Source organism: Athalia rosae, chromosome 2, assembly GCF_917208135.1.
Source record: "Athalia rosae chromosome 2, iyAthRosa1.1, whole genome shotgun sequence".
NCBI lineage: Eukaryota > Metazoa > Arthropoda > Insecta > Hymenoptera > Athaliidae > Athalia > Athalia rosae.
In genome coordinates, this window is record NC_064027.1 from 2,236,707 (window position 1) to 2,263,078 (window position 26,372).

General features: G+C 42.4%; 3 protein-coding genes and 1 long non-coding RNA gene across 6 annotated transcripts in view; 3 read left to right on the forward strand and 1 right to left on the reverse strand.

Moving 5' to 3' along the window:
* Positions 1 to 62: 62 nt before the first annotated feature.
* LOC105684067 (medium-chain acyl-CoA ligase ACSF2, mitochondrial-like) lies at positions 63 to 6,511 on the forward strand. Its single transcript, XM_012397175.3, has 8 exons — positions 63 to 305; positions 407 to 947; positions 2,434 to 2,617; positions 3,479 to 3,691; positions 3,771 to 3,905; positions 4,892 to 5,002; positions 5,239 to 5,475; positions 5,585 to 6,511. The coding sequence occupies exons 1-8, from the start codon at positions 209 to 211 to the stop codon at positions 5,882 to 5,884; spliced, it is 1,818 nt and encodes a 605-aa protein (XP_012252598.2). The 5' UTR covers positions 63 to 208; the 3' UTR covers positions 5,885 to 6,511.
* An 88-nt stretch (positions 6,512 to 6,599) lies between these two features.
* Positions 6,600 to 12,412, forward strand: LOC105684084 (medium-chain acyl-CoA ligase ACSF2, mitochondrial-like). The gene is made up of 8 exons (XM_012397194.3): positions 6,600 to 6,795; positions 6,901 to 7,453; positions 8,451 to 8,634; positions 8,991 to 9,203; positions 9,270 to 9,404; positions 10,295 to 10,408; positions 11,222 to 11,458; positions 11,544 to 12,412. Exons 1-8 carry the CDS (start codon positions 6,690 to 6,692, stop codon positions 11,841 to 11,843), a joined length of 1,842 nt encoding a protein of 613 aa, XP_012252617.2. The 5' UTR covers positions 6,600 to 6,689; the 3' UTR covers positions 11,844 to 12,412.
* A 501-nt stretch (positions 12,413 to 12,913) lies between these two features.
* LOC105691641 overlaps positions 12,914 to 26,372 on the reverse strand; it is a 53,860-nt gene continuing 40,401 nt past the window's right edge. For all 3 annotated transcript variants that reach the window (XM_048649923.1, XM_048649922.1, XM_048649924.1), the window contains 4 exons: positions 24,740 to 24,835; positions 17,548 to 17,705; positions 16,197 to 16,371; positions 12,914 to 15,145 (listed from right to left, as the gene is read on the reverse strand). In XM_048649923.1, the coding sequence (XP_048505880.1) occupies positions 13,962 to 15,145; positions 16,197 to 16,371; positions 17,548 to 17,705; positions 24,740 to 24,835 (1,613 nt within the window). In that variant the 3' untranslated portion in view covers positions 12,914 to 13,961. The remainder of the gene's footprint in view (positions 15,146 to 16,196; positions 16,372 to 17,547; positions 17,706 to 24,739; positions 24,836 to 26,372) is intronic.
* LOC125499880 overlaps positions 18,711 to 26,372 on the forward strand; it is a 50,802-nt gene continuing 43,140 nt past the window's right edge. Inside the window, exon 1 of the long non-coding RNA XR_007276911.1 lies at positions 18,711 to 18,849. This is a non-coding gene — a long non-coding RNA (uncharacterized LOC125499880). The remainder of the gene's footprint in view (positions 18,850 to 26,372) is intronic.

The following is a 26,372-nucleotide window of genomic DNA, read 5'->3' on the forward strand; positions in this document are numbered from 1 at the left end:
AATATTTGCGCTCGAGTCGATTCGATTAATTGTTTATTGTTTACTTATTTATGTTATAAATATTGACGATTGTCATTCAATTACGAATATCGCCAATGGAACCGATCCGACCTTTATACCCGTAATCAACACCAATCGCTCAATGCTGGACAATTAATTAGAGTCGTCGAACGGTATTGCTTAGTTCACCTTGAGCAACTGCACAGCGATGATGTGTCTCATCGACAGCATCCCGAGGGTCCTCCGTGCCGGAAGATGCAACATAGGAGCAAATTTCAACAGAGAAATCCTAGCAGCTTCGTCCGGTGAGTAAAAATATTTCCAACACCTGCTATAACTTGAGTTGATTGTCGAGACTCAATTACCGGTCTTCCTAACGATCTTTTTTACGCCCACTTTTCTTAAGTGGGACTTTCGAGGAGTGTGACCTGTAGGGCTGATACCCCGCAAAAAAGATGGCGTTCAACGTCGGCCGGAAACGGATCTTCCTACCTTTTTCATCAAGGTTCCGAACCCTTGTTGGAAATGACGATTGGTCAGCTACTGGATCAGGCGGCAAACCGATACCCTGACAGGATTGGCCTTGTATCGATGAATCAAAATGTCAGATTGACTTTCAGCGAGATTCTGCAAAGGGCTGACAAACTGGCAGCTGGTCTGAAGCAGTTGGGACTTGAAAAGGGAGACAGAATCGGTATCTGGGGACCGAATACGGTCGAATGGTATTTGACCTTCATGGCGATAGCTAGAGCGGGATTTAAAATGGTCGGAATGAATCCGGCTGATCAATCTAACGAACTGGAATACGGAATACAGAAGGTGGGAATCAGAGCAGTGGTGGCTCCGGATATTTTCAAGACGCAGAAATTTCCGGAAATGCTTCTGAGCGCCAAGAAAAACTGTCCGACACTCGAGCACATCGTCATTGCCGGCGATCATCATCTAACGTAGGTTATTTCGTTCGATCAATTTTTCATTAATAATTCGAGTAATTGATACGCGTACGATTATCGAGCATATTTTGTAAACACGCGACAATTGGCGGAGTAAATTGATTCCCCGATGGACGAGGTTATCGTTCTTCACACCAAGCATTTGAGACGGATCTCTCATCGGTTCGGAGAATACTATTCAATTCTCGATTGATTGTACGAAGTCGTTAAAAGTAACTGATAATAATTAATAAGCCTCTCTGGATAGCGGTCTCAAATAATTATCGCGAAACTGGTCACCATTTACCGTAAAGGATATTCCGCAATCTAATCCTATTATCAAATGTTTACTCAAGTCTCACGCTTATAAGCAAATATCGATATAGTCCGGTCACTCCACTTTTGTCTGCGTTACGTCCGTAGAAATAGGTCAAGTCTACACAGCTTTCAGAGATTGTTTTAATTCAATCATTTTTAAATACGTCTAGCGTGAAATTATTATTTATTTTTCATAAGCGTCTTACGTGATCAGTCGACATCGTCGTGAAATCGATATAGGTACGATGGAATGAGAAAAAAAAAAGGAAATCAGTCCGAAAATTCGGGGGAGAACGATTATTTTTACTGACCGATTCGTCTTTCATTTTCATTTTCGTTTTTTTTTTTTTTTCTGTTCGCCGCTGACAATCAGTCGATGCATTTACACGGGTAAACGTCGGTGGCGAGCGAGCCTTGAAGGGTATCCGGTCCCCGTCCACCTCCCGTTTCGCGATTACAAAAAGTCTGGTTCGTTAAAACGGCGGGTCTAATTTCCGGTGATTTTTCAATGGGTTATATTCTGCCGAGTCTTCCCTCCGCGATTCATCACCCGTTCGCTTTCTAACCAAACGACGTTGTTAGGTATTACCTGAGCCACCTGAATCCGCAGGCGGAGGTCAAACGTCGTGCCGCCCCGCCGCCCTGTACGATCTCTTGATTTTGCTGCCCGGCCCTGATAATCGGCCGATGGAATCGATCCATTATTAAAACACCGGAAAGTAAAAGGGATCGTCGTACGTCAAAATGAAACATCGTTAGACTACGTCGTAGCCGACGACCTTATTTCGTCTGCAGTTATCGTCGTCGTTATTTTTTTATCTCCAATTCTGACAAAATTCGCCCGTTTGGCAGAATCAGAGAAATCGACCGCGGCGAGATTTTTACACGCACTCAGATCAGCGCAATTATGAAAAACACGTACGATAGCATTCGCGATGTCGTGCGAACATTTGGCTCGTTCTATTTATACACGTACTTGCCAACGTTGTCATTATTATCCGCACTCATGTGTAATTTAATTACCGTAATGGAGATCGCGAAACAGACGGTGAACTGATTAACTGTAGCTGATATATCGTTCTTTCGGTACATTACCTTAAGTAACGAGGTAACGAAATTAGACCTTTTACCTTTTGAGATGTTTTTTTTTAATTTATTTTTCGTTTTTTTTTTTCGAAAACAGAGGAACCCGGAGGTTCGTCGACGTCGAATCTCTGGCCAGTCGGGTTCAAGTGGAAGCTATCGGCGCTGAACAGAGCGAAATCTCACCGAACGACGGAGCCTGCATTCAATTCACTTCCGGAACAACCGGAAGACCGAAGGCCCCCGAAGTTTCCCACAGGTCGTACGTAAACAATGCAAGACAGGTGAGACTGTGTCAGCGATAATTGGGCACGCCCGAACTATACGAAAATTATAAGGGAGCAACAATCGCGAGGTGTTCCAGAGCACGAAATTTCCGAAAGCTACGTATTGTTTCGAACGCGGTTGGGATTGACTCTGATTACGGTTGCGACCACATCAGATAAGTTACAAGCATCGGTGACGAGCGAACAAAAGCACACCGAAAACTTGCGATTATATCAACGAAAAATCAGAGGTAGCGATGACCTCTGTCGACATTGATCGCGACGGGATATCAGGGCTTGTTATTATCCGCGCTCTTGTAACACGATTTCTCGAAGAATATTTTAGATACGAAGTGCAGACGAATCGTGAGCCTCAACTTTTATTAGTCACGATCTCGACTCTTCGTACATCGAGGGTGATGACATTTCATTGATTTAACTTCGACCTCGCGATGAACCCACACCAATTTTGTGTCTCACGTGAAAACAAACAATGCACAAACTTGTTTGAGAACTTGATAAATCATTCTTATAACTCGCGAAAGTTTTTTTTGTTTTACCGAATATTTGGCGAGTGAGCTGAACGAAGAAAAATGGACAAACTAGATTAAACTTTTTGGCATAAAACTGTGTATTAAAAGTGCATTTGCACACGGAATCAGAAGTTATTCACAAGGGACTGATAATGCCGAGTCGCTCGCGTTGGATCTGATCTGATCGCAAAAAACTTTATTCGACGTAAATTGTACTTGGGAGTTTGTTTTATCAGTGCTCGAATAATCTCCCTAATAATTCCGTGCGAGCTGATAATAAAACAACGAAAACTTAGACCCTAGAATAAAACATAATCGTTTTTTTTTTTTTTTTTTCACCTTTCAGGGGATGAAAAGAGCGCAGCTCGACGTTGGTCATCACACTGTCTGTTTGAACGTGCCGTTTTTCCACGCGTTCGGGATCCTTATGGGACAGCTGGCCACCCTCCACGCCGGAGCGACGATGGTGTTGGCCGGACCTTCGTTCAAACCAAAAGAATCCATCGATACAGTTGTCAAGGAGAAGTGTTCCATGATGTACGGGACCCCGACGATGTGGGTAAGACCGTTGAAAAATGTAATTTATTCGGACCGCTTCGCGTTTCTCTCAATTCCTAACGCTGGTTGAAATTTTAAAGGTCGATCTGGTGAACGCCCAGCAAGAGATGAAAGCGCCCATTGAAAAGCTCGCTAACGGAGTGACTTGCGGATCTCTAGCGTCACCGGAACTTTTCAAAAGAGTCAGAGAAACATTCGGATTCGACAGTATGAAGGTGAGATCAGAACATTAGCGAACGGTGACAGAATCGGTTCTCGAATTATACGTACCTCGCCTTTGTGAAGAAAATCGACTATCTCGACGGACGAAAGAACGCGGCTAATTATTATTATCCACTCGGACACCGAGTACACGAGGGTTGTCGGCGTCCTGTACTCGGACGCAGTAACGGAAAAAGCGATGCCGTGGTTAGATTCGTTGAGAGCGAAGGCCGTACAGTTGAAGTAGGGAGGCCAATGACTCGGTCATTCATCGCTATCTATGCGGAGATCTTGAAGCGGGAAGCGCGGGATGCATCGGGTAAAGCCGCGCGTCTAGAGAACCAGTGGTGAAATCCCGGCAGAGTGCGGGAGCACAGCGGACACACCGCGGGTGTGGGTGCGAATATCAATGCTGCGGTACTGAACGATCGATAAATTGATTCTAGGATGCACATTTAGGGCGGAGCCGTTTGTTTCTTGGTGAGGGATGCGCGACGTTTGTCGCGGTCGAAATTTTCATCAATTGGAAGATGAAAAATCGAATCGCCAGTCGAGGACTTGAAAAAGCGACTTTTGGCTACTTCGCCAGTTCATACAGACGGACCATAGTTTTCACCGATTTAATTCGCTCGGTGGACCGAGTTATCTCAGATTGTAGTAGCACAGGTGCTCAGCGGCCAATTATAAATCAAAGATAGAGGCGATTTCGACCGTTCGCATCTGCGAGTTGAAGAGTTTAGCGCTGGCCAACGGAATGACACTGACCATGTACGCGTTAAAATTAACGCTAGACTCTTTGAGCCCGATTGAAGTGCGCCAAGCTCGGAGAGATAACGTTAGGACGAAAGCAGTTGAATGAATAGAAAAAACCACAAATTGGTTGACTTCCAAGTTTCGCGACGTAATTTTAAACTTTGCGAAACACTCGACTCGACGCTCGAAATCTATCCCCCCCGACGTGTTCGATGGTCGCTAATTTTTGCTTCATTTTTTTTTCCAGTCGTTGTACGGACTTTCGGAGACGGTGATATGTTTCCAAACCCTACCAGGTACTCCGGTGGAGACTGCGGAGTCGACGGTTGGACACATCTCCGATCACATCGAGGCCCAGGTAATCCGCTTCCGTCGAATGTATTGCGATCTACCGACGATATTCTCACGATAAAATCACCAAAGTTCATTAATTGATCGTCCACACTCGTGATGTGTGAAAGCAAGAAAATAACCCATCACGATAAAGTACCGAGCAACCGGTCGACTCGGCAAGCGTTCACCCGAGTTGCGTTACGTTGGAAATCCAGGTGTAATTAGGAAACGAGTAATGGTACGGTGTTTCTCGTTCCGCAGGTGGTAGACGAGAATGGAGTTCTCGTTCCCTTCGGTACGCCCGGAGAGCTCTGGGTTCGCGGTTACCACACGATGATCGGCTACTGGGGTGACGAAGAAAACACGAAAAAAACCATAAGCGAGGATGGCTGGCTCAAAACCGGAGATCAGTTCATCCTGAGTCCCGACGGTCACGGTAAAATTCTCGGCAGACTCAAGGATATGGTCATCAGGGGCGGTGAAAATATTTATCCAAAGGTACGGCGTCGGCTGTAATTACGCGTCACTCCTTCCAAACGAATGGATGATATTTTCGAGAACAATAATTTGAATCATACCAAATATTATTGACGATGAATTTTCGCAGGAGGTACAGGATTATCTGGAGACCCATCCTGCGGTGATGGAAGCCAACGTTTTTGGGGTGTACGACGAGCGCATGGGCGAGGAGGTCTGCGCCTGCATCAGACTGAGAAACGGAGCTGAGCTGACCGCTGCGGATATCAAGTCGTATGGGAAGGGAAAAATATCGCATTATAAAATTCCTAGGTACGTCTTCTTCACGCAGAATTTCCCGAGAACAACGAACGGAAAGATCAAGACCAACGTGCTCCGAGAAAGTCTCGAGGCGAGAGGCGTAGTACCCGCGAGACCGAAACCGACTTAAGGACCTCGATAATCTCTCGGCTGATTCTCTTTGAACGTTTTCAAGACGACTCGCTCAAAATGAGACAGAGACGTCGTGTATTTTGAGTTAATTTGAAGTGTTGCTGGTTTTTCTTCAATCCTTTTTGATCTTAAAACGCTAATCAAATGACCAATGAACTTTTGTGCAATATCAAAATATGTAATCAATATTGCGTGAAAGAGTTATCGCGTCAAAAAGTGAAATTCCGATTATGGAACACTCTCAAACCTAATGACAATATTCATCAAAAACCACACCCGTTATTTGGAATTTCAAAATTACCCGTTCAATGTAATTTAAAACAAATTAAATAGAGCAAAACGATTGCCAACTAATTTTTCCGATTGTACTTGTCAAAACTAGGACGTATGACACAATTTTCCGGTATCGGTGGAAAGATAATCACCTACAATAATATTTATCATCACCTGATGTTTATCCAGTGAAAGCTATCTACTAATGTTATCTAATTTTTTATGTTATGTATCCTTGGTTATTTCATATGTAACATATGCACTAATTAGCAATGACGGGCATGTGAAAGCCCGATGACGAATCAATACGCATGAAAGAAAATTAATAAAAGATAAGAAATATCTATAAAAACGCAGATTATTGCCAGCAGCGATAACCCTCCTCCTCTTCGATACTTATGGCACTATAACGATTACAACAAACTTGGTGTCGCTATACTCAGTTGTTTCCTTTCTCGCGTGATAAGCTTCGAGAAGTCTACTCAGCCGTATCACTCATTTTTCAGTACGACGTGTGTCTTTAAGAAGTGATGATTCGACTGAAAAACACCATTTCTCGGAGCTTTAGGAGTGCGGTCTGTTTCGACAGTGCTGGCCCAAATTTCAACGAGGGAAAATCATCGGCGATTTTTTTCGGTGGGCGTTATATCTCCTCGATCGCGTGTACACGTGACTGACAATGAGAAAGAAAAAACAACAACAGCAATAACGATCACAGTGTGTCACGTATTTCATTTTCAGTTTCGGGTCCGTTGGAAAAATGTGGGAAATCACCGAGGGGTCATCAACACTTCCAAAGAAGATGGCACTCGATGTCCACCGAAAATGGACCCTCCTATATTTTTCATCGCGGTTCAACCCCCCTGGTTGACATCACCCTTGGACAGCTGATCGAACAGAGTGCGAATCGTTATCCGAACAGGGAGTGCATGGTTTCGATTCACCAGAATGTCCGGCTCACTTTTTCCGAGGTTCTTCGGAGGGCGGACAAATTAGCAGCTGGTTTAAAGAAGTTGGGACTAAAAAAAGGAGACAGAGTCGGTATTTGGGGACCTAATACCGTTGAATGGTATCTTAGCTTCGCGGCGATAGCTAGAGCGGGTTTTAGAGTAGTCGGGATGAATCCGGCCGATCAACAAGGGGAACTGGAATACATGATCAACAAAGTTGAAGTCAGAGCTGTTGTGGCTTGGAACATTTTCAAGACACAAAATTACCCGGCGATGCTTCTCCGCGCTAAAGCGAACTGTCCTACACTGGAGCACATAATAATTGCCAGCGATCACGCTATTACGTGAGTTGAATTTTCTTCTCATTCTCAGTTTCTTCGTCCTTCAACATCCACGTTGAGTGAATAATCGAACAACCAGAATTTGGATAACGTTTCTTCTGCCAGATTTCTTTCGTCCCGCCTTCGGAATTCTATCGGGCAGAATGCGTTTCGTTGTTAGCTCGTGAAATAGTTGAGACGTTCTCGTTCGCGACTGACGAGTGTTAATCCGTTGGAAAAGATTCGGCCAATCTGTATTTACTAGTTATCGTCTGATTAGATGAGGCCGTACAATTTTAAAGTCTCGACATTCTCGCTGTGTTATCAAACAACCGTAATTTTTGATGCTAAGCTCAGCTCCAGCGAACATTCAATCATACTGTACTAGTTGCAGAAATAAAATTTCGCATCTTGTAGCCAGCAGTTGCCGATTGCGGTGGGATCACCAGAAAAATAGTAAAATCTCGTTCCCTATCTTATCGTCCGCTTATCAAGTTAACAAAACACTTTAGAACTGCCTCATCTGCAATGATGGGATGTATCCGAAGGCTATTGTCGTACAAGTATGTGGTTTAAAAAATAGATTTCAGTCCTATGACGTTTGAAAGTACTTCTATAGTCAGTCATATTGCTCAATAGAGAATAGAATTTCTTTCTGGAAATTTCAGCTTCTTGTGGACTTTCGTTCCATTGTTTTGACCTGCGGTAATTACTTGACACAAACGGAATTCGAGGTTGCATAGGTTTTCAGTTATCGGCCTTGAGCGACGTCCGGTCACTTTCTGTGACTCGTGCTTCGCGCTTCGGTAAGACTATTCGGGTCAAATTGTACTGACTCCAATTTCCTGTGATTTACGGACAGGGCGTAATATTCTGCGGTGAATTATTCCTCCACTTTTCAATCATCATACGGATACAATGGCCGCTGTCGACGATAATTGAGGGGCACTACTTTTTGCTTCGTCATACGAGGTGTGTGGTAATTGTATTTTTTTTCTCGTTTTTATAAAACACCTTGCAGCGGTACTCGAAGATTCGTTGACGTCGAATCGCTGGCTAGTCGAGTCGAAGTGGAAGCTGTAGATGCCGAACAGAGCGAAATTTCACCAAATGACGGTGCCACCATTCAGTTTACTTCCGGAACAACCGGAAGACCGAAGGCCCCCGAAGTGTCGCATAGGTCATACGTGAACAATGGAAAACAGGTGAGAATTTATTCGTGAAATTAAGTATGCCGGACGTGTATATGCACACGAAAATCAAACAGATGCATTCCGAAAACTCGCAATTTGATGAATAAACAGTTATGCAGATGATCGCAAAATTATTGTTAAAATATTCTATGTATGTGTCCGCATTTGTATATTCACTTCACACTGCGAGTGAGTTGAAGAGAGAAATGAGGAAAAATCGAAGGTAAAACGTTGCTCCAAAAGTGCATCCGCATAGGAGGCACAACTTGCTTACGAATCACCTGCGATATGCTAAACTGCCAAAAAATGTCTCCATTAATATGTTTGCGGAGAGCAAAATGAATATCGCTTTTGGTTTTCACCCCTAGGGCATGCAAAGGCTGGAGCTCGACAAGGGTCATCACACCGTTTGCCTGAACGTGCCATTTTTCCATGCTTTTGGTCTGGTGATGGGTCAGGTGGCGAGTCTGTACTCCGGAGCTACCACGGTACTGGCTGGACCATCGTTCAATGGCAAGGAAGCGGTGAATGCGATAGCGAAGGAAAAATGTAGCGTGATTTATGGCACACCTACGATGTGGGTAAGACTGTTTTCAACGACATCGGTCGTCTCTCAGACCGGTATTCCATGTCCTTTCGTTTTTCAGGTGGACATGGTGAGCGTTCAACAAGAGATGAAGGCGCCATTAGGAAAAATTTCCAACGGTTTGACGGGCGGATCTCCCGCGTCTCTGGAACTCTTCAAAAGAGCCAGAGAAACGTTTGGCTTGGACAGTTTGAAGGTACGAAAGTGCGTCAATTGCGCCATCGGTACACGTGACTCTACGACGTCCTGCACTTTGATGCGGTTACGGAAAGTGCGACGACGCCACCGTTCCTCGTCGGAGGCGAAGTATAGTATAGGGAGGCCAATGACTCGGTCATTCGTCGCTATCCATCCGGAGATCTTGAAGCGGGAAGCGCGGGATGCATCGAGTAAAACTGCGAGTAGAGAACCAGCTGAACTCCCCGAGAAAAGAAACAACGCGAACATGTGCTGCGGAAATAAGCGATCAATGAATTGATTTTAGAGTGAAAATTCAGAGCGGATATTCGACGGTTTTAGCGGAATCTCGACTACGGATGTTGCCGGAAGACCAAATCAATCCCCTAATTTTTAGAAAAGCATCTTTTTCAAAGCGCGATTACCGAGTATTCGTTAGCCAGACAGAAAATGACATTAAAATTGCGAGTTACCGACTCGCTTGAACAGGTGTATTCGTTCGTACGGTGATCATGTTTTCGATACACACAATGTACAATAAGATCCGGGTCGAGACGAAGTAGTCGAGAGTACGAAACCGTTGGCAAACACTCGCGCAGCAGCGTTTCGTGGCCAATTATGAATCGAAGATAGGCAGTGTTTTTGCTCGGTCCAGATCTAAGTTCAAGAGCTTGACGCGGAATAGCGGAATGACACTGACCATAGGTGCCAGGTAAAATTAGACCGAGCGATTTCGAATCGTGCCAGTTTCTCCTACTCAGAAGAGACCGGAAGCATCTTTGATGATGTATGAATCGGGAAAAAGTACTCCGTATCTCGAACCTTGGAAGATTTCTACAAACTCTGCACAGACTGTAGACAAATGAATCCCCATCGAAGACTAATCAACTTATTGTGTTTTGTTCACAGTCGATATATGGCCTTTCGGAAACCACGGCGATTGCCTTCCAAACATTTCCAGACACTCAGAAATCGATTGTGGAGACAACGGTCGGCCACGTTTCAGATCACGTCGAGGCCCAGGTAATTAAATCGCGATTAAAACGCAGCATACATTTTCTGAGAATATATTCAAAGTCGTTCGCTTCAGGGTTGAGCTCAGTATTACGATCGTATCTTCGAATTGCTTCATCTTCATCCTGGAAGACCTTTGCGCTTATTAATCATCTCGAATCTTGACAGTAATGGTCTTAGTATATAATTGTTACGGTGTTTATGGTTTTTCTATGCGGTAATTAGCGTCCCTCTTTGGTTTAAGGTCGAGTTTTCTAATTAATTGTTTAATTAATTGTTTCATCCGACACCCGTTGTTGCTCTTTCTTTTCCTCGACGTGAAACTAAATCGGTGAATACCTCTTATGTACCGGCAAATCGCAACGATATTCAACCTGCGAAAAATAGTCACTTAGAAAGTACTACGTCGTAACGAACCACTTGCCATAACGGATAACTTATACATATCTGCGGTTCACGTCTACACTCGACTCTGAATGTGGGCATTCATCAGATTTGTTTGTTTCTTTTGCTCGGTGAATTGTTTTTTTGTGCAATTTTGTTCGGCAAATTTACCAACTACGTGATCAGAGGCACCGCACAACTCGGGAGCTCTGAGGACTCGTTTTTTTTTTCTAAATCCAAATCAGAAATGTATATAACGGAATAATCGGGATGTGTGAAAGTAAGAAAATTAAACCATTCAATCCGAATAAAATGTTGAGCGACCGGTTGACCGAGGAGCACTCACCTCGGCACTTACGATCGGCTACATTACGTTGGAAATCCAGGTGTAATTAGGAAAAAAGTAATGGCAGTAATGGTGTCTCTTACGTTCCGCAGGTGGTCGACGGGAATGGAATTCCCGTTCCCTTCGGTACCCCTGGAGAGCTCTGGGTTCGCGGTTACCTCACGATGATCGGCTACTGGGGGGACGAAGAAAACACGAAAAAAACCCTTACCGATGACGGCTGGCTAAAAACTGGAGATCAGTTCATTCTGGGTTCCGATGGTCACGGCAAGATCGTCGGCAGGCTGAAGGACATGCTCATCAGGGGCGGTGAAAATATATTTCCAAAGGTGCGGAGATCTGAATATAAACGAATTTCAATCTTACACTCAACTGCCAATCGCACGTACGATCAACGAGACGAAATCCTTTCAGGAGATAGAGGAGTTTCTTGAGAGTCATCCCGCGGTGATGGAAGCCCACGTCTTCGGGGTCCACGACGATCGACTCGGAGAGGAAATCTGCGCCTGTATCCGGCTTAGAAAAGGTATCGACATGACGGCGGACGATATCAGGGCCTACAGCGCAGGAAAAATCGCACACTTCAAAATACCTCGGTACATCCAATTCGGCGAAGATTTTCCGAAGACGACCAGCGGAAAAATTAAGAAACGCGTACTCAAGGAGTCGCTAGAAGAACAGGGGCTGATTCCGTCGGAGCCCAAATTGAGCTAAAAAAAACTTTTAGTTTATTTGAAAACAATATTGAAATTTGAGGGATTGAAAAAGAGAAAAAACAAATAAAACGATAGGCTGCACTTGCAAAACTAACTTCGAGGCAACAAAAATAATTGCCACGAAGTCACCACGAACCATATACAATGAAATTCCATGGTTCTTCTTCGTTTGATAATAGATCTTTATCATATTCTGCGTATATTATATTTGTATGACACGTCCATAAATATACGCACAAGTTTGTATCTCGTATGCTATGAGTATACTCGTTGGTACCTTTGGCACATGAATCCAAAGTGCAGCGAAGTACGTGGCGAGCCTGAAGAAAATGGATGATGAAGGCCCAACTCACGTTCTTATTTTTTGACGTCTGGAGTTGAATATTCTAATTGTAAATCGGAGATTTCGCACATGCGTTTGATCGGGAAGCCTGAGGAGAAATTGAATAGAAAACACATGAGTATTTCGAATTTGTAGCATCGTGTATTGAACTTGTGGTAGGGTAAAGTTTATTTGGTAAATATAGAATAGAATAAATCTCGTCCAACATTCGAATGAGATATTAATCGTGATCTTTCTCATTCTGATTTTATCTCCAATAATTTCAATCCTCACTCTTATCTTATCCATCCTTAGCTTCGTCCTTCTCGTTTCGTCGCTTGAAAATTTTCATCTCAACACGAACGGAGTCTCACGCCTGATAGTTTCATCAACACTACAAATTTTCGGCTAGCTCTTCGTCATACAAAGTTTCAGGCTAGTCCCTATATGTATACGCTACATCATTTTATATTTATCTCGTAACCTTCCACTTAATTGCTAAAACATTTTCTTAGACAATTAATATCCATGGCTTTATACAAAAGATACAAATAATTAACTTAAGAGTCAACTGTTTTCTTTTATCTTTTTCATTTATCCCACTTTCAAACAATAAACAACCTCTGTAACATTTTTATAATGCTTAAAAAGAAAAAATAAATTAAAAAAAAAAAAAAACATATTCATCTCATACCAAATCGAAATTACAGAAACGTTCGATAAACGGAAGTATATATTTTTTTTTTTCTCATTTTCATTCAGCCACATGTTTTAATTGAACAAATAAACGGAATTGACGCAATCCGATCGGCGGTAACTATACGACTCTAACAGTAGTTGTAACGTTTTTCACACGCAGACGTTCGCGAAAACTAATTCGGATCGTCGGCCAGTTTTTAAGTTACGTAACTCTCGCTCTGGATGACGCCCAAGATTTTCTAAGTCGAATATTTATACCGACATTTACACCTACATACACCGTCTGTAAAGTCAAGGTTCGCAAGTCAGATACCCAAGATGAATAGATAAAATAGAGGCGTCAAGGTTTCTTTTGGGATGATTTTCAAACGATTGAAAGTCTTCGCAGGGTTTGTATATCCCGGTTACCAAAAACCCGTCGACGTCACGTACGCGGCAGTTGATTATTAGTTCAAGTAAAAATAAATAAAAGTAAAAATTCTTGGCTCAGAAGTCGAGACCTCGATACTTTCGATCAAGTAAACTGCGGTAAAAGCTCCTCGCTAATCGGCATTGTATAAAGCTCCTCGTACCCTAATTCTGGGTAAGAATTAAGCGCGAAACGTTTATTTTTGGTCCAAGTTATCCCATGCGCGCGTCGCTTAGGTCGCCAGCTCCACATATCATCACATCAACAATTACGACTGTTAACGTAAAACAATAGATACAATATTATAATTATAGTTACTTATTATTTGTTTCTTTTTTTTTTTTTTTGCAACTTTTTTTTTTTTCAACTTTTGTTTTTGCGTGTAATCGTACAATCGGTAATAATTAATAATATAATAATTAATAATAATTATCTGTAAATAGACAACAATGTAATACTGGATTCCCGGACTCGTAGAAAGCTTATGTCGTCATCAGTTACGAGACTCTCTCATCATCTATATGCGTCATCATGAAACCTCGTTAATCTTGCACCAATCGTAATTCTTTTTCTTTTTTTTTTCTCCGTTTTCGGCCCCCGAAACCGAACCGAAAAATACTCCCTCGACTCTTTTGTGATTCTCAAAGTCAGAGGCTTTTCGTCCTCCGCCCCTTGGGGGCGAGACGTCAACCCTCCGATTCGCTCCACGAAAGCTCCATGGCCAGTCGTGGTATATCGCTGTTGGCCGAGGACTCGTCCTCGCTACTAGAAGAAGCCGAAGTCTCCTCCGAGATCATCGCCTCTCCTCCGGCTTCCTGCGGCCTCAATCCAGGGCTAGATTCTTGGACTGCAACTACCGAGTTAGCAGCTGGATCGCTTCTGGGTCTTCTTCTGACGGCCGATTGAGTCGACGTGAATCCTTGCGGTGGCCAAGAGGACTCCTGCGGAATGGCGTCGGCGACGGACACGCTCTTGGATCTCGCCCTGAGGACAACGGCTCTCTGAGGAGTAGAAGTGCGAAGCGAACTTTGTCTCGAGACCGTAGTGGCAGTGACCGGCGACGAGGAGGACGGGGGTCGCGGTCTTTTGGGTCTGGAATCGCTGGGGCTTATGCCTCTGCTCGATCCCGATCTCCTCAGCAGTCTGGACGCCATAGCTTCGGGCGATTCTTCGATTTCCAACGTCCAGGAGATCGAGTCGCTCTTTTCCACCATGGATTTGACCATCGGCGAAGCCGGTGGAGAATCGTCAGGAGATTGAGAATGTCCCGTAAGTTCGGGTCCGAGAGACCTCGTCAATCTTTGGGGCGGCGTCGCCAGTTGATTCGCTAACACGGTAACGACCTCGTTGTTCTGACGCAGCCTCCATTGAAGCTCTTCGTTGTGCTGAGAGAGCCTCTTGTTTTGTTTGGATTCCTGATGGAAGGATTCCAGCAGAACTTTGTTCTCGTGGGAAAGTTGACGCTCGAAAGTTTCCTTCCGTTGAAGCTGTGCCTTCAGATCTTCGCTTCTCGCTTCCAACGCGATCACCTTCGCCTCCAAGGCGTCCTTTATTTCAACCTCACGCCGCAAGTTGTCATTTTCCGCTCTGAGGGCCGCTATCTCCTGACTTCTCAATTCCAGAACGGTCCTAAGTGATTCCGCTTCTGCTCTGAGCGCTGCTCCCTGGTCGTGGACCACCGACCGCCTGTCGGTTTCCGCTTCTTTGCGCATTATGTCCGCTTCGTGTTCGGTGCGAAGCCTTGCGATCGTTACTTGGAGTTCCTTGTCGCTATTGTTTATGCTGTCTTGAAGTCTGGCCTCGCACTTTTGTCGTTCTTCTTGGAGGGTAGTTTCCAACTCGGAGAGACGACTGGCGTGCCGGGATTCCACTGAGAAATGAAAAAAGAAAGAATAATTCGACGGTTTGCGGGAATCGACGATTTTTGATTTTTTCAATGAAACTTGTTAGCGGACGACGAACTGAGGTCGTTGACTTTCGAACGACGATACGTGGTTGTCTGTGAACGCAAAGGGATTACGTTTTTCTTTTCTCCATCGACGTTGGTAAGCTCATAGTATACGCTAGTTACTCGAGACGTGCTTGACCCGGTAATATATTCCACGGGCCGTGGTCATAAAGCGCAATGCATTTAAGTAGTTACCTACAAAGTATAACCAATTGATCTACTTGACCCCCGAGCTTTCTATTCACACTGGCTTTACGATAATTAGGCTTCGTTAGAACGAATGGTAAAATACGCGCGGCATTTTAGCTGGTTTATTATTGCATCTGAGATAAGAATTAACTACGTTTTCTGGTCCAGGTATTTACGGACCACGGGACACACGTGCATGCGCGTAGTACCTATATATTGCGTATGATATAATTCGCGTTCATGCAGAAATGCGATTTACGCGATTTATAGCCACTCTATGAAAGTAACCGGCGTAATACAAACCTGACCAATAATCACGGTAAGGCTATAAAACATTCCCGGTGAGTTATCAATTATTATACTTGTTTACCAATAATGGCGAACGCAGGATATGACGTATGAATTATAAGGCACGCCTCACTTCCATGGAACGAGACACGCTTCGTAGCGGTAAAATAGAATACAACACACTGTACGAATGTCACTGAAATTACGTATTCGAAATGCGTTGAGAGACGCGAGATATTTTCACTGATATAATCTGCACAAAATCAACACCGGCAGTGTCCGTGGAATTTAAAGTAATCGAGAATGATCGGGGTGTCAATATTTGGCAAGAACTTTGTCTGAAAAACTATTTGCCATTCCAGGTGCGCGGTGTATTTTTTACGCACGAGATTGCCCCTGAATGATGTTCTTTTTTTCACAGCCATAGGACGAATGTGAAAAAATTTCGACGGTACAGTTTTTAGATTTTTTTTTTTTTTTTTCTCCAGTCACTTACGTTCAGCTCGAAGTTGATCCAAGGCACGTTGTCTTTCATCGTGTTGCTCGGTCAGCTGTTGTTCGACTCGTCGATATCCGGCTCTCAATTCTTCCGCTTCCAGCCGAGTTTCAAGCCACTCAGTCTTCATCCTCTCGCAGTCTTTCTTTAGCCTCGGTGCTGAGAAGCCATCGAGCTAAAAAATTCGAAAGAAAAAACAAAAAAAAAAAACAAAATGAAATGAAAAATCGTCAACATCTTGTTCGGGACGACCTTGGCTCATGTCGCTTGGAACATCATCGTCGGCTCGTTAATTAATTTCTTACTACTTCCATTCGCCCCGGTGTTGTTCTTCGCTGGGCGTATACCGTACATTACAAAAGATAATGCGTACATAAATATAAAATACATAATATTAAACTAAAGCGATTTCGTAAGCGACTCGAAGTTAACGACCATCGTCTGGTCGTAAATCTAATAGCCATATAATAAAAACTAGACAAATAATACACGCGACGTTGAATTTCCACTGCAGTTTTCCGCTGCGGATGAATTCTTTTTTAAAAATACACAAAAAAACTGTAGATCGAACTGGAGAAGAAAAAAAAAAAAATTCGCTGCAGTTACCCGAGTATTTGTAAAAGTTAGAATCACAGCGATTGAAATCCTTTTTTTTTTTTTTCTTTGAAAATAAAGTGATCTTTTCACCATCTGTCAGCTAGTGAGAAAAATGAAGTGAGATTGACTCGGTTAACAGCTGTTCAGAATTCAGCGAATCATTCGAAACTGATTAAAAAAAAAAGAAGAAAATGAGAAAACTAATCCTTTCACGTAATGATACGACGATAAAATTACAGAGCAATCGTTTTCCATCGTGTGCTCGGATATCGTTCACATTTTTCTGCAACTTTTATTTATCACGTTATCAACACGTAATATACATACGCCGTTCGTGTAAGCTGTAATCGTGATTTTCACTCATGGTGCCGCAATATTGCAAATGAAGGTTCTATAGCCTATTTATAATGAACTCCATAACGCGTCACATGCACATGAGCTACGTGCCCGTCACGCGATCGGCGAACCCCTCGGTGCTCATTAACTTTACCGCTAAAAATTAAACTCCAATCATTATATTATCGCTGCAGTGTACGTACAACAGCGAGTGACTACTTGTACCACGTAACGATTCCATTTTTTTCCCCATTTTCGTTCCATTTCTTTTTTTTTCTTTTATTTTCAACTGCATGCTGCACCGAAGCTCGCGAATATGGAACTTATATTTGCAAGTGTTTAAATCGCGTTCGAAACTTTTCGATTTTTTTTATTTTCTCGAAATAACAAAAAAATAAAATTGATCGTCGAGACTCACCTGGTGCGCGAGGTACTGCACGATGACGGATAAGGCCTGAACTGAAACCTCGGCTTGTTTAAGGTGAATTTCCTCGTGCGTTGGATCCGTTTGATGGGCTTGTTCTCGTGTTTCCACGGGTCCCCTTACTGCAGGGGTAGTTTCCTTGGCCCCGCGATCTGCAACGAATGTCACCGGGCCCATCACCATCTGCGATTTGTCTGATAGATTTTTTTTTCTATACAGGTGTGCTACGCGGTTACTAATGTCATTCACTGATTCCCACAGTCTTTTCCCGTGATTTTTCACAAGCGCGAATCCTGCGCGAACTATTCTTTACTCATCGCGTTCAATTTTTTAAATCGCAATTTCGTTCGGTCTATAAGCTATTTTTAGTTAATATCGCGATCGTTTGGCTCTCCATCGTCTTTGGGGTTTAGTATAGCAACTCGGATACATGTATTTTACGTTTTTAATGGTAACTATACCGGTACAACGACCATATATACCGATTACGTCAGACCAGACGAGACGCAGAAACGTTCATCAATGTACTCGGATGTATTTTGGGAAATTACTACGATCCGAAAACCAATTCACATGAATATCCTCGACGAAAGCGACGAAACAAACTCACACGCAAAATTTTTCTTTATTTTCTTTTTCTTTTGATTTTACATTGTGAAACTCTTTTTTTTATTCCTCGACGCCTGCGATCACCACATGTACGTGTACGACACCCCGGATACTTCTCACACGCACGAGTTTCTCCTTCGTTTCATAATCCAATTGTCGACTTTGACTTGAACGATTGTCTTCTATTTTGGCGGGAAAACTCGTAATCAAAATTTTCCCGCGCCGTTAAAACTCCGACTCGGTGGAACTGGTGAGGGGCAATCTCAAGATGTTTCGCTCTCGGAGTACATTGAAAATTTGGGTCTTGTTTAATCGCTTGACTACGAGAATTGATGAGAAAATAACCAGCAGCGGCGACAGCAGCAGCTAGCCGGAAAGTCCCCGATTATAGCGTAAGACATCATCGCGGACAAGTCAGCGCGACGACTGAATTAGCGGCGAGCCAAGTAGCTTCGGGGTCGGGCATCGGTGGCTCTTTCCTCGGCCCCCGCCTCGACAACCTCTGAAGTCTTCGAAGAGGGCGAAAGTGGGCGAAAGACGTTCGCCAGGACGGACAACGGTCGTACGGATTGGTGAGAGAAGATCACATCTGGCAACGCTTTTGTTTTATACTCATATCGATAACGACCGCGTCCACTGACAGATGACAAGGACGTCCGGCCCGGGGCAAAAGTTTCTCGCTAAAAGGTGCGTCCCGCGTCACCAACGATATGGACTACCTTCCAGTCGATCCAGATAAAAAAAATGTTCAGTTCCTAATACAGAAACGAAATCTAAATTCGTCGTCAATGCTAGTTAACTTTATTTATGACAAGCTGGTTTTACTTTGTTATTTTATCGCCGGTATGACAATCGTCATATTTATTTGAGATAAGGTGTTTATGACTTTTTCGGAACCACAAGGCGATCGCCGTCACGGATTAAAATAAGCGCCGATCGCGAAGCGATTCGAAAATTCGATCGTTAGGTAAAACGCGCGACTGAAATGACCGGCAAATCATGCGGCATCTGGTGCGTTTCTTTTCCGATCGAGAAATGAAAACAATCGGGTGGAAGGGTGGAATTGTGTCGTACCATTATAACTCGCAAAAAAAAATTGATAGAGTAATTTACATCCGATTCACAATGTTCCCGACAGTTTTGTTCCGCAAACTGATTTAAAACTCTCCATAAATTTAATTTTCTCATGACTCGAATCCGCGGTGGGAGAAGCCGGGAGACTCGGGAGCAGAAAAATTAGGGATATTGAACCGAATGACTGTGGAATAAAATTGGACCAGAGAGAGCGTGTAGTGCGAAGTAGGATTTCATTGTTCTCTCCTGCAATTAATCAGTTAGGACACAATAATAAGAAGCGCGTGTAACCAACGGACTACGAATAAGTACACAATTACTAATTTATCATAAAACTTAATTGGGTGAGCGATGATTAAAGTTGTAGTTACCGCCGAATTAAAACCGAAATTTAACGAGCGTGATATTTACATTCTTCTTCGTACAAGCCGCAAAAACTTGCAGTTCAACCAACGGCCATATTCCGTTCCATCAATTATAAAATTGGGTCGAATTTGATTTTTCTATTAGCTTTTTTACTCTTCATTTTCGATTAGATTTAAATTTCGAATATTTATTTCGGTCAGAAAAGTGGTCTTCAAATGCTGTCCGTTTCAATAAATCTTGATAACTTGCCAAATGACAAGTGCGCAGCGCTGATAAAATCTGTTAAAAGCCTTCGATTCTTTTTTTTTTTTGTCCTCCTTCTAATTTGGAAACAAACTCGACTGTGGAATCAAATTATTCAAACGATAATAATATTCCAAAATATACCAATTGGGGCTTCTTTTTTTCCGAGATGACGTATCATATGATATATTTAGAAACCCCTCGGGCTGGACCGCGTCAGAAATCGATTTCTCGAAAGTACACAGATGGCGAAAGAAAGCACGCGAATAAATGTAAAAAAAAAAAAAAAAAAAAACCAACAACAGTCATCATTTGCACCGATTTAGATTCGCATCCGACAAGTGATTGATCGATTCGCGTTATCTCGTTATTATCATTGTAACACAGGTTGCCGGTACCCAGCAGAAAAACCGATCGGTGAATAATATGTGCGAAAGAAATTTTTTGCAGGATACTCACTCGGCGGCGGTAGAGATTTTTCTAAAACTAACTCCTCTGCTACGCACCCGCGCGTACGTCGGTAAACTCAATGAAATGCGTTCTCTGTGCAAAACCGCGCGGGGTTTCAACTTCGTACAACACGCGTAAACGAATACGAACCGTACGGTGAAAGCACCGACTTTCTTTCCGTCGTTATATTTCTCTCCGTACAGTAAACTCGACTAACGTGTATAACTGTATTATACGTGGAAAAATATAAACTAAGTCTCTACCGAGCCGCACTTGCCCAAGGGTATCGCCGCAGAAACGGGAAATACCCCGCGGGATCTCGAAGAACCGCTGCGGGAATTCCGACACTTTTGACAGGAAAAATCAGAGATACTTTCAAACGCACCCCGTGCACCTGCGGCGCGCGGCGCACGGTATAATTATTTAATCGTTAATAACGGCGGTGGGACCGCTGCATGAGTTGGACATCGGAGAAGTAGTTCGGTACAATTATTTCAATCAGAAGGATCGTTCCGCTTTTAATTGTCCCCGCGACGTGTTATTTTATTTGTTCTTCTACGGGAGAGTTGTTCATTAGTTTAGATATTGAACAAACGTATATACGACGACGATGATGATGATGCATAGGGCCTCAAATAGAAAATTGCAGACCTGCGGCAGCAGCAGCAGAAGCGGCATAAACCCGTTGACTAAAGACATGTGTGTAACCTACTTACTAGAGGTAAACGCTGCACCTGTAGGCAGTCATTGGGAATACGACGACACACACGACGCGTCGTCTAGTCAGCACGAAGAATTTAGAGATATGTTTAGTTTACTAAGAATTAGTAGGTATTTATACGTGTATATACAACTGTATAAAAGAGAATCGCATTCCCGATCCTAAATTCACTATAGGGATGGCACGGCGAACGGGACATAATGGTTATCCGGTTAGCTTCGTTAATTATTACACCAGCTATCGAAGAGACACACGAGAACGCGCGGGTGTCGAGTAACTTCTACGAGTGAAAAATGATCTGAGAGCGGCAATACGGTAGCGTTATATATTAATTATACCTATGCGGTGTATTTGTAGAAACTGAACCAACTGCACTACGACGAACTAACGCGACTACCGGAGGATCATCAATTTCGAGAATTAGAAAAATAGACGAATGAAAAAAAACTTGGGATGGTAATAAGATTCGACGAGAGCACGGTAGTTGTCATTCGGAGCTCGAGATTTTGATTTTCGGATAAGAAAAATTGAAATATTTCAAAAATTGCAGAATTAATAATTGCGAATGTACAGCTCTTCGGCGAAGGATCGTCTCATTTATCTTTCCACACCGCGTTAAAATTTCGCAAGATTAATTGAAATCGGTAATTGTGTCACCCATTTTTTTTGCGCTCCGAAAAAATTCTCGCTACGAATACAAAGCGCGAATAATTTCACACATACCGTATTCAATGTGAGTTGAAAAACGCGTAGAGTCTACATTGCAGTGTACGCGTGTATATCCTTTGATAACAAAGGCGTCTCGATGGATTATTAGTCGGTTGTTTGTCAATTGTCCCACAAATAATTCTGTATCAGAATGTATATGGTGTTAAATAAATAATTAACCTTTTGATGGCGATGAACAGGCGAGTGTTTGTGGAGAGAATTCAACTCCTTCAATGAAGCCATCCGGCACACACGAAAAAAAGGAAAAAATTATTGTTGAAACAAAAAAAAAAAATTAATAGACACACAACAAAGGAACAATTGTTACGACCGCTTGCGTTTGTATGTGAGTATACCTTATACGGCGGTACGTATAATTAAGGAATAAAAAAGGGTCTCGATTCGCGCGATTTATATATACTCGAATATACAATATGAATGTATCGAAATAGATATACATAGCTATATAACTTTCACGTTTCATGTACTCGCAGGTTATATTAAAATCGTTATTAATTTTCAAGTGTAATATAAAATTCTTTCAATTCCCATCGCACGACGTGTGAATTAACCAACGTCTGTACATGATATTCAGAAAATGATTTATTCAATTCTGGCGCCGATAGAAAATTGGTAGGTCCGCAGCTCTCTTTTCACTTCATTTTTTTTTTGTCCCCCTTTTTCACGCGTTCAATAAACGGTGAACGAAAAACCTATTTTTTTTTTTTCCATCTCTCGCTCGCATTTGTGTCGGTGAAATAATTAAACGAATCGTCGCTTGACTCGGATGTTCCCATTATACTTATGAAAAATGTTATTATACGATGTCCATAAACGGCATACACAGCGAATTGTAAGAGAAACCGGAAGGGAGTGCCGATTTGTTGAAACAAAGTTCGCGTATCCCACCATCAAGACGCGTCTGCCGAAGACGACCCGATAACCTATACGTTGCTCGAATGATTCTGATTTTATTTTATTTTTTTATTTTTATAGTCCACTAGAGCGTAAAAAAAGTCTCCCTCCACTCGAACGTCACCCTTCTTTCGCTAGAAAAGCAAGAAAAAAAAAGAAAAATTCTTGTACCGCAACGGTGCAGTTAAACGGCGCCGGAAATGCATCGGTTCAGAAGTTCCAGGCGTCAAGTTAGAGTTGAAAAATGTTTTTATTATTGTTTAAACTTTCAAGCCGAGCCACTTAGCTGCCGGTAACGTACGGTATATCCATGTACATATAGGTGCATACCTATATACGTATAATATAATAATATTACGGAACAATTTGCGCGTTCGTTGACTCCGAGAAATGTGTATATACGCTATACGTACGCGCATACACCTAGCTATAGTTGCGAGAGTAAAATGTTATTAGCAAAGTTTACAATAAATGGGACGGAAATAATTCAATTTTCCTTTTTTTTTTTCTTCTCTCTCTCTCTCTCTCTCTCTCTCTCTCTCTCTTTCGTTTCTTCTCGCACTAAGAATAATAATACCGTCCCGGCCGGATGGTGTTGCAACTGCAGCGCACACCGCGGTATCAATTCGACTCGAAACAGTAATCCTGGCGCCTGCAGCATCGCCGTAATTAACGTGAGAAAATTCGCGCCTCATCTCATCTTTCGATTTATTGCACCATTCGTTGTGTCTACTACCCTAAATAGAAGCATGTGTTCAACACCTATGTACACGCATATCTCTGAGCCGCGATTACGCTCGTATCATATATGGAGGTTTCCAGGAAACGATCAATGATCGTATGTACCGCACATACAGTTTAAAAGGAAAGTAAGAAGATTTTACATCATCTATTCACCTACTTTGTTTTCATAGATCGGTGAACATAGTGTACGCTTTCGGATACGGGGATGTTTCGTGCCAAGAGAAACACATTTTAGCCCTTCCCGTTATATCCATCCACCCGATCCTATACCGCACTATGGATACACACGTGACCGACGTAAAACTTATAACTATAGCTACACATATTTTCCGAGGTCGATGGATCTCGTGAGATACACGTTATGCGCTACGGCATGATACGGGCGATAATCGATAGGACGTAACCCGCGAAAAGAGTGAATGAAATTTAGAAATATGGAATTTTCTGGGCTTACGTCCATAAAGTTAGAACAATTGAGAAGATGAGCAATTCTCGAATCGTTAAAAAGTTAACGCAGTTCATGAATTTTTATATTTTTTTGTCGTATCTATTTCTTTATTGTTAGATTTACAGGATTTTAGTTAACCGATTTGATGACGTCGCGGGAGCCATTGTTTTTTCCCTATTTTCTTAACCACGAGACGGGATGTTAAAATGTTGGAGATATGGCGTGCAGGGACATAGATTACAAGAGTTTAAGTTGTTTTTTTTTTTTCTGGCGTGCGCGTGTGAAAAATACGGAGGCGACCGAATATTAATTCGTATTAATGCGTTACGTCGAAACGAAACTAACGACAATTTTTTTTTTTTTTCATTTCCCCAACGCGCCGCGTTGATATTCGAAATATCAAAAGCCGCGGCTGCGGCTATTTAAGAGCTGCAGCATTTTTATTCTCGCATATCGCATAATCGGAGACCGCTGCTCCCACTGCAGCTGTTCTTTACGGTTTTCGGATGACTCCCGTGGTATCCGCTTCATCAATTTCAATATCCCTGCAGAAGCCAATTTTTAGATTTTCAATCTCAGATTTTAGAAACACGAATATCCACCGCCCGCATCATCGAACAAGAATTTTCAAACCGATATACCTCACTGCCCGAAAGACTAGTCGTAATTATCGAGCACCTTTTTTTTTTGTTTTCATTCGGATCAATCGAACCTGAAAATGGCCGCGTCACTTTCCATTGTAAAACGAATGGCGTATCGAAAGTGAATGAGAATAACTGAATGAGCGAATGAACAAAGTGCCTATAATTGTCAGTGATCCATAGACTCGACTTATCATCGATTACAGATACAAAATCGAACCTGTATCGAGCACAGGGTGTGCTCGATAATAATAAGATTTCACTCACCCTTAGGCGGTGAGACGTTCTGCAGGGTCTTCGGCGCCACGTTCGACGACGATCTCCGTGGTACCGCGGGCTTTCTTGCCGCCGAGGGACTCTTCTCTGTAAAAAGAATGTGCGGAGTGAATGACGGTGCGTTACAAACTGAAAACTCACCACTCACTCTACCTCACGCTTCACTCTACTTTGCCCCCTTGACATTTTATCCCGCAACGTTAGGCGGGACATTTTTTATTTTATTTATTTTTTTTTTCCCCTCTCTTTTTCGTCCATCTATCTCACAGACGTTAAGGCGGATAGATAAAGCTATGGGAAGCGCGGAAGTAGGGGATACGCACGTTATAATCGTACGACCGATGAAAGAGTTACGGATTAGGAATTAAAAATTACGAAGCACCTGATCTGTTCGATCAGAGGTACGAGAATGTACGTGTACCCACATGGAAGTTATACACGAGGAAGTTACAAGGCAGTAAATAATTTTTCCATTACAATGCTCGACGCGCGAGTACCTAAATTGGCTGCATTCGATGCACGTAGCTGTGAGGTAATTGCCGAATGAATATTAAAAAAAAAAAAGAAAAAAAAGACAAAATGATCCGGACGACAGGAATTTCGATTTATTTTTAACGTATTGCGCGTTTTTCATCCTTGAGAGTATTTTTCATTCATCGCAATATCTTGGGAAATATTTTGCTTTATCTGAACATGAAGAAAAAAAAAAAAAACACGTCGCGTGGGAAAATTTGAGAAACGAAAAGCTTAACGTCGCACGTGGAGTCGATCTTACTCTACACCGCGACATGATTCTCAGCTGGATTTAGAGTCGCAGATATTTCTTTGTTTATTACATCTACTTCGCAACATGTAACTTGTAATTAGATTCTTGGAGTGCTTGACCTGAAAACCTTATTCATATCATACGCGTATTTATTTTATACCAGATTTCATGAATTTATGTTGGATTTCAGGGTAAAACGTTGAAAAAAAAAAAAAAAAACCACCATGGGTACAATACTGAATCTCCGAAAGTAAAAGAAAAAAAAACTGCATTTATTTCTAATCACTTCCCATGTAATCCAAAAAATAAAACGCGTGGATAGGTGAGTATTACTTCCGGTGCTCGTATAGATGTAATTTCATTTTATTGAAAAGGTAGGCGAACATTATAAAGACGTACCGCACTTTCTTTTTCTCTCATCAATATAATAAACTTTTGGCGTTGGCACTCCATGGGTGCGGGTATGGATATAGCTATAATATACATGCGTAATTATGCCAGTTCTTCGCGTCTATTTGGCCCGAGAGAAGGTATAAGGCATGTATACACACGAGGCACGTACGAGTTAATTATTTATGGGTTTGATCTTTTCACCTCGTTAAAAATGCAGTAGGTAGTTTTTTTGTTTTTTTTTTTTAAACTATCACTATTTCGACTTTGGGCTATCAAAAAATCTCTCCCCGAGATCAGTGGGCGAGATATGTACAGCTACACGTATCATTAACGATAATAACTTTTACACAAATCGTTTATCCGAATCACGTAAATTAATAATATATATTTTTCATTAAAATTTATGTAACGTAACACATAAAAATTTTATGCGTGAGATTTTAAACGAAGCGTGTATTTCCTACA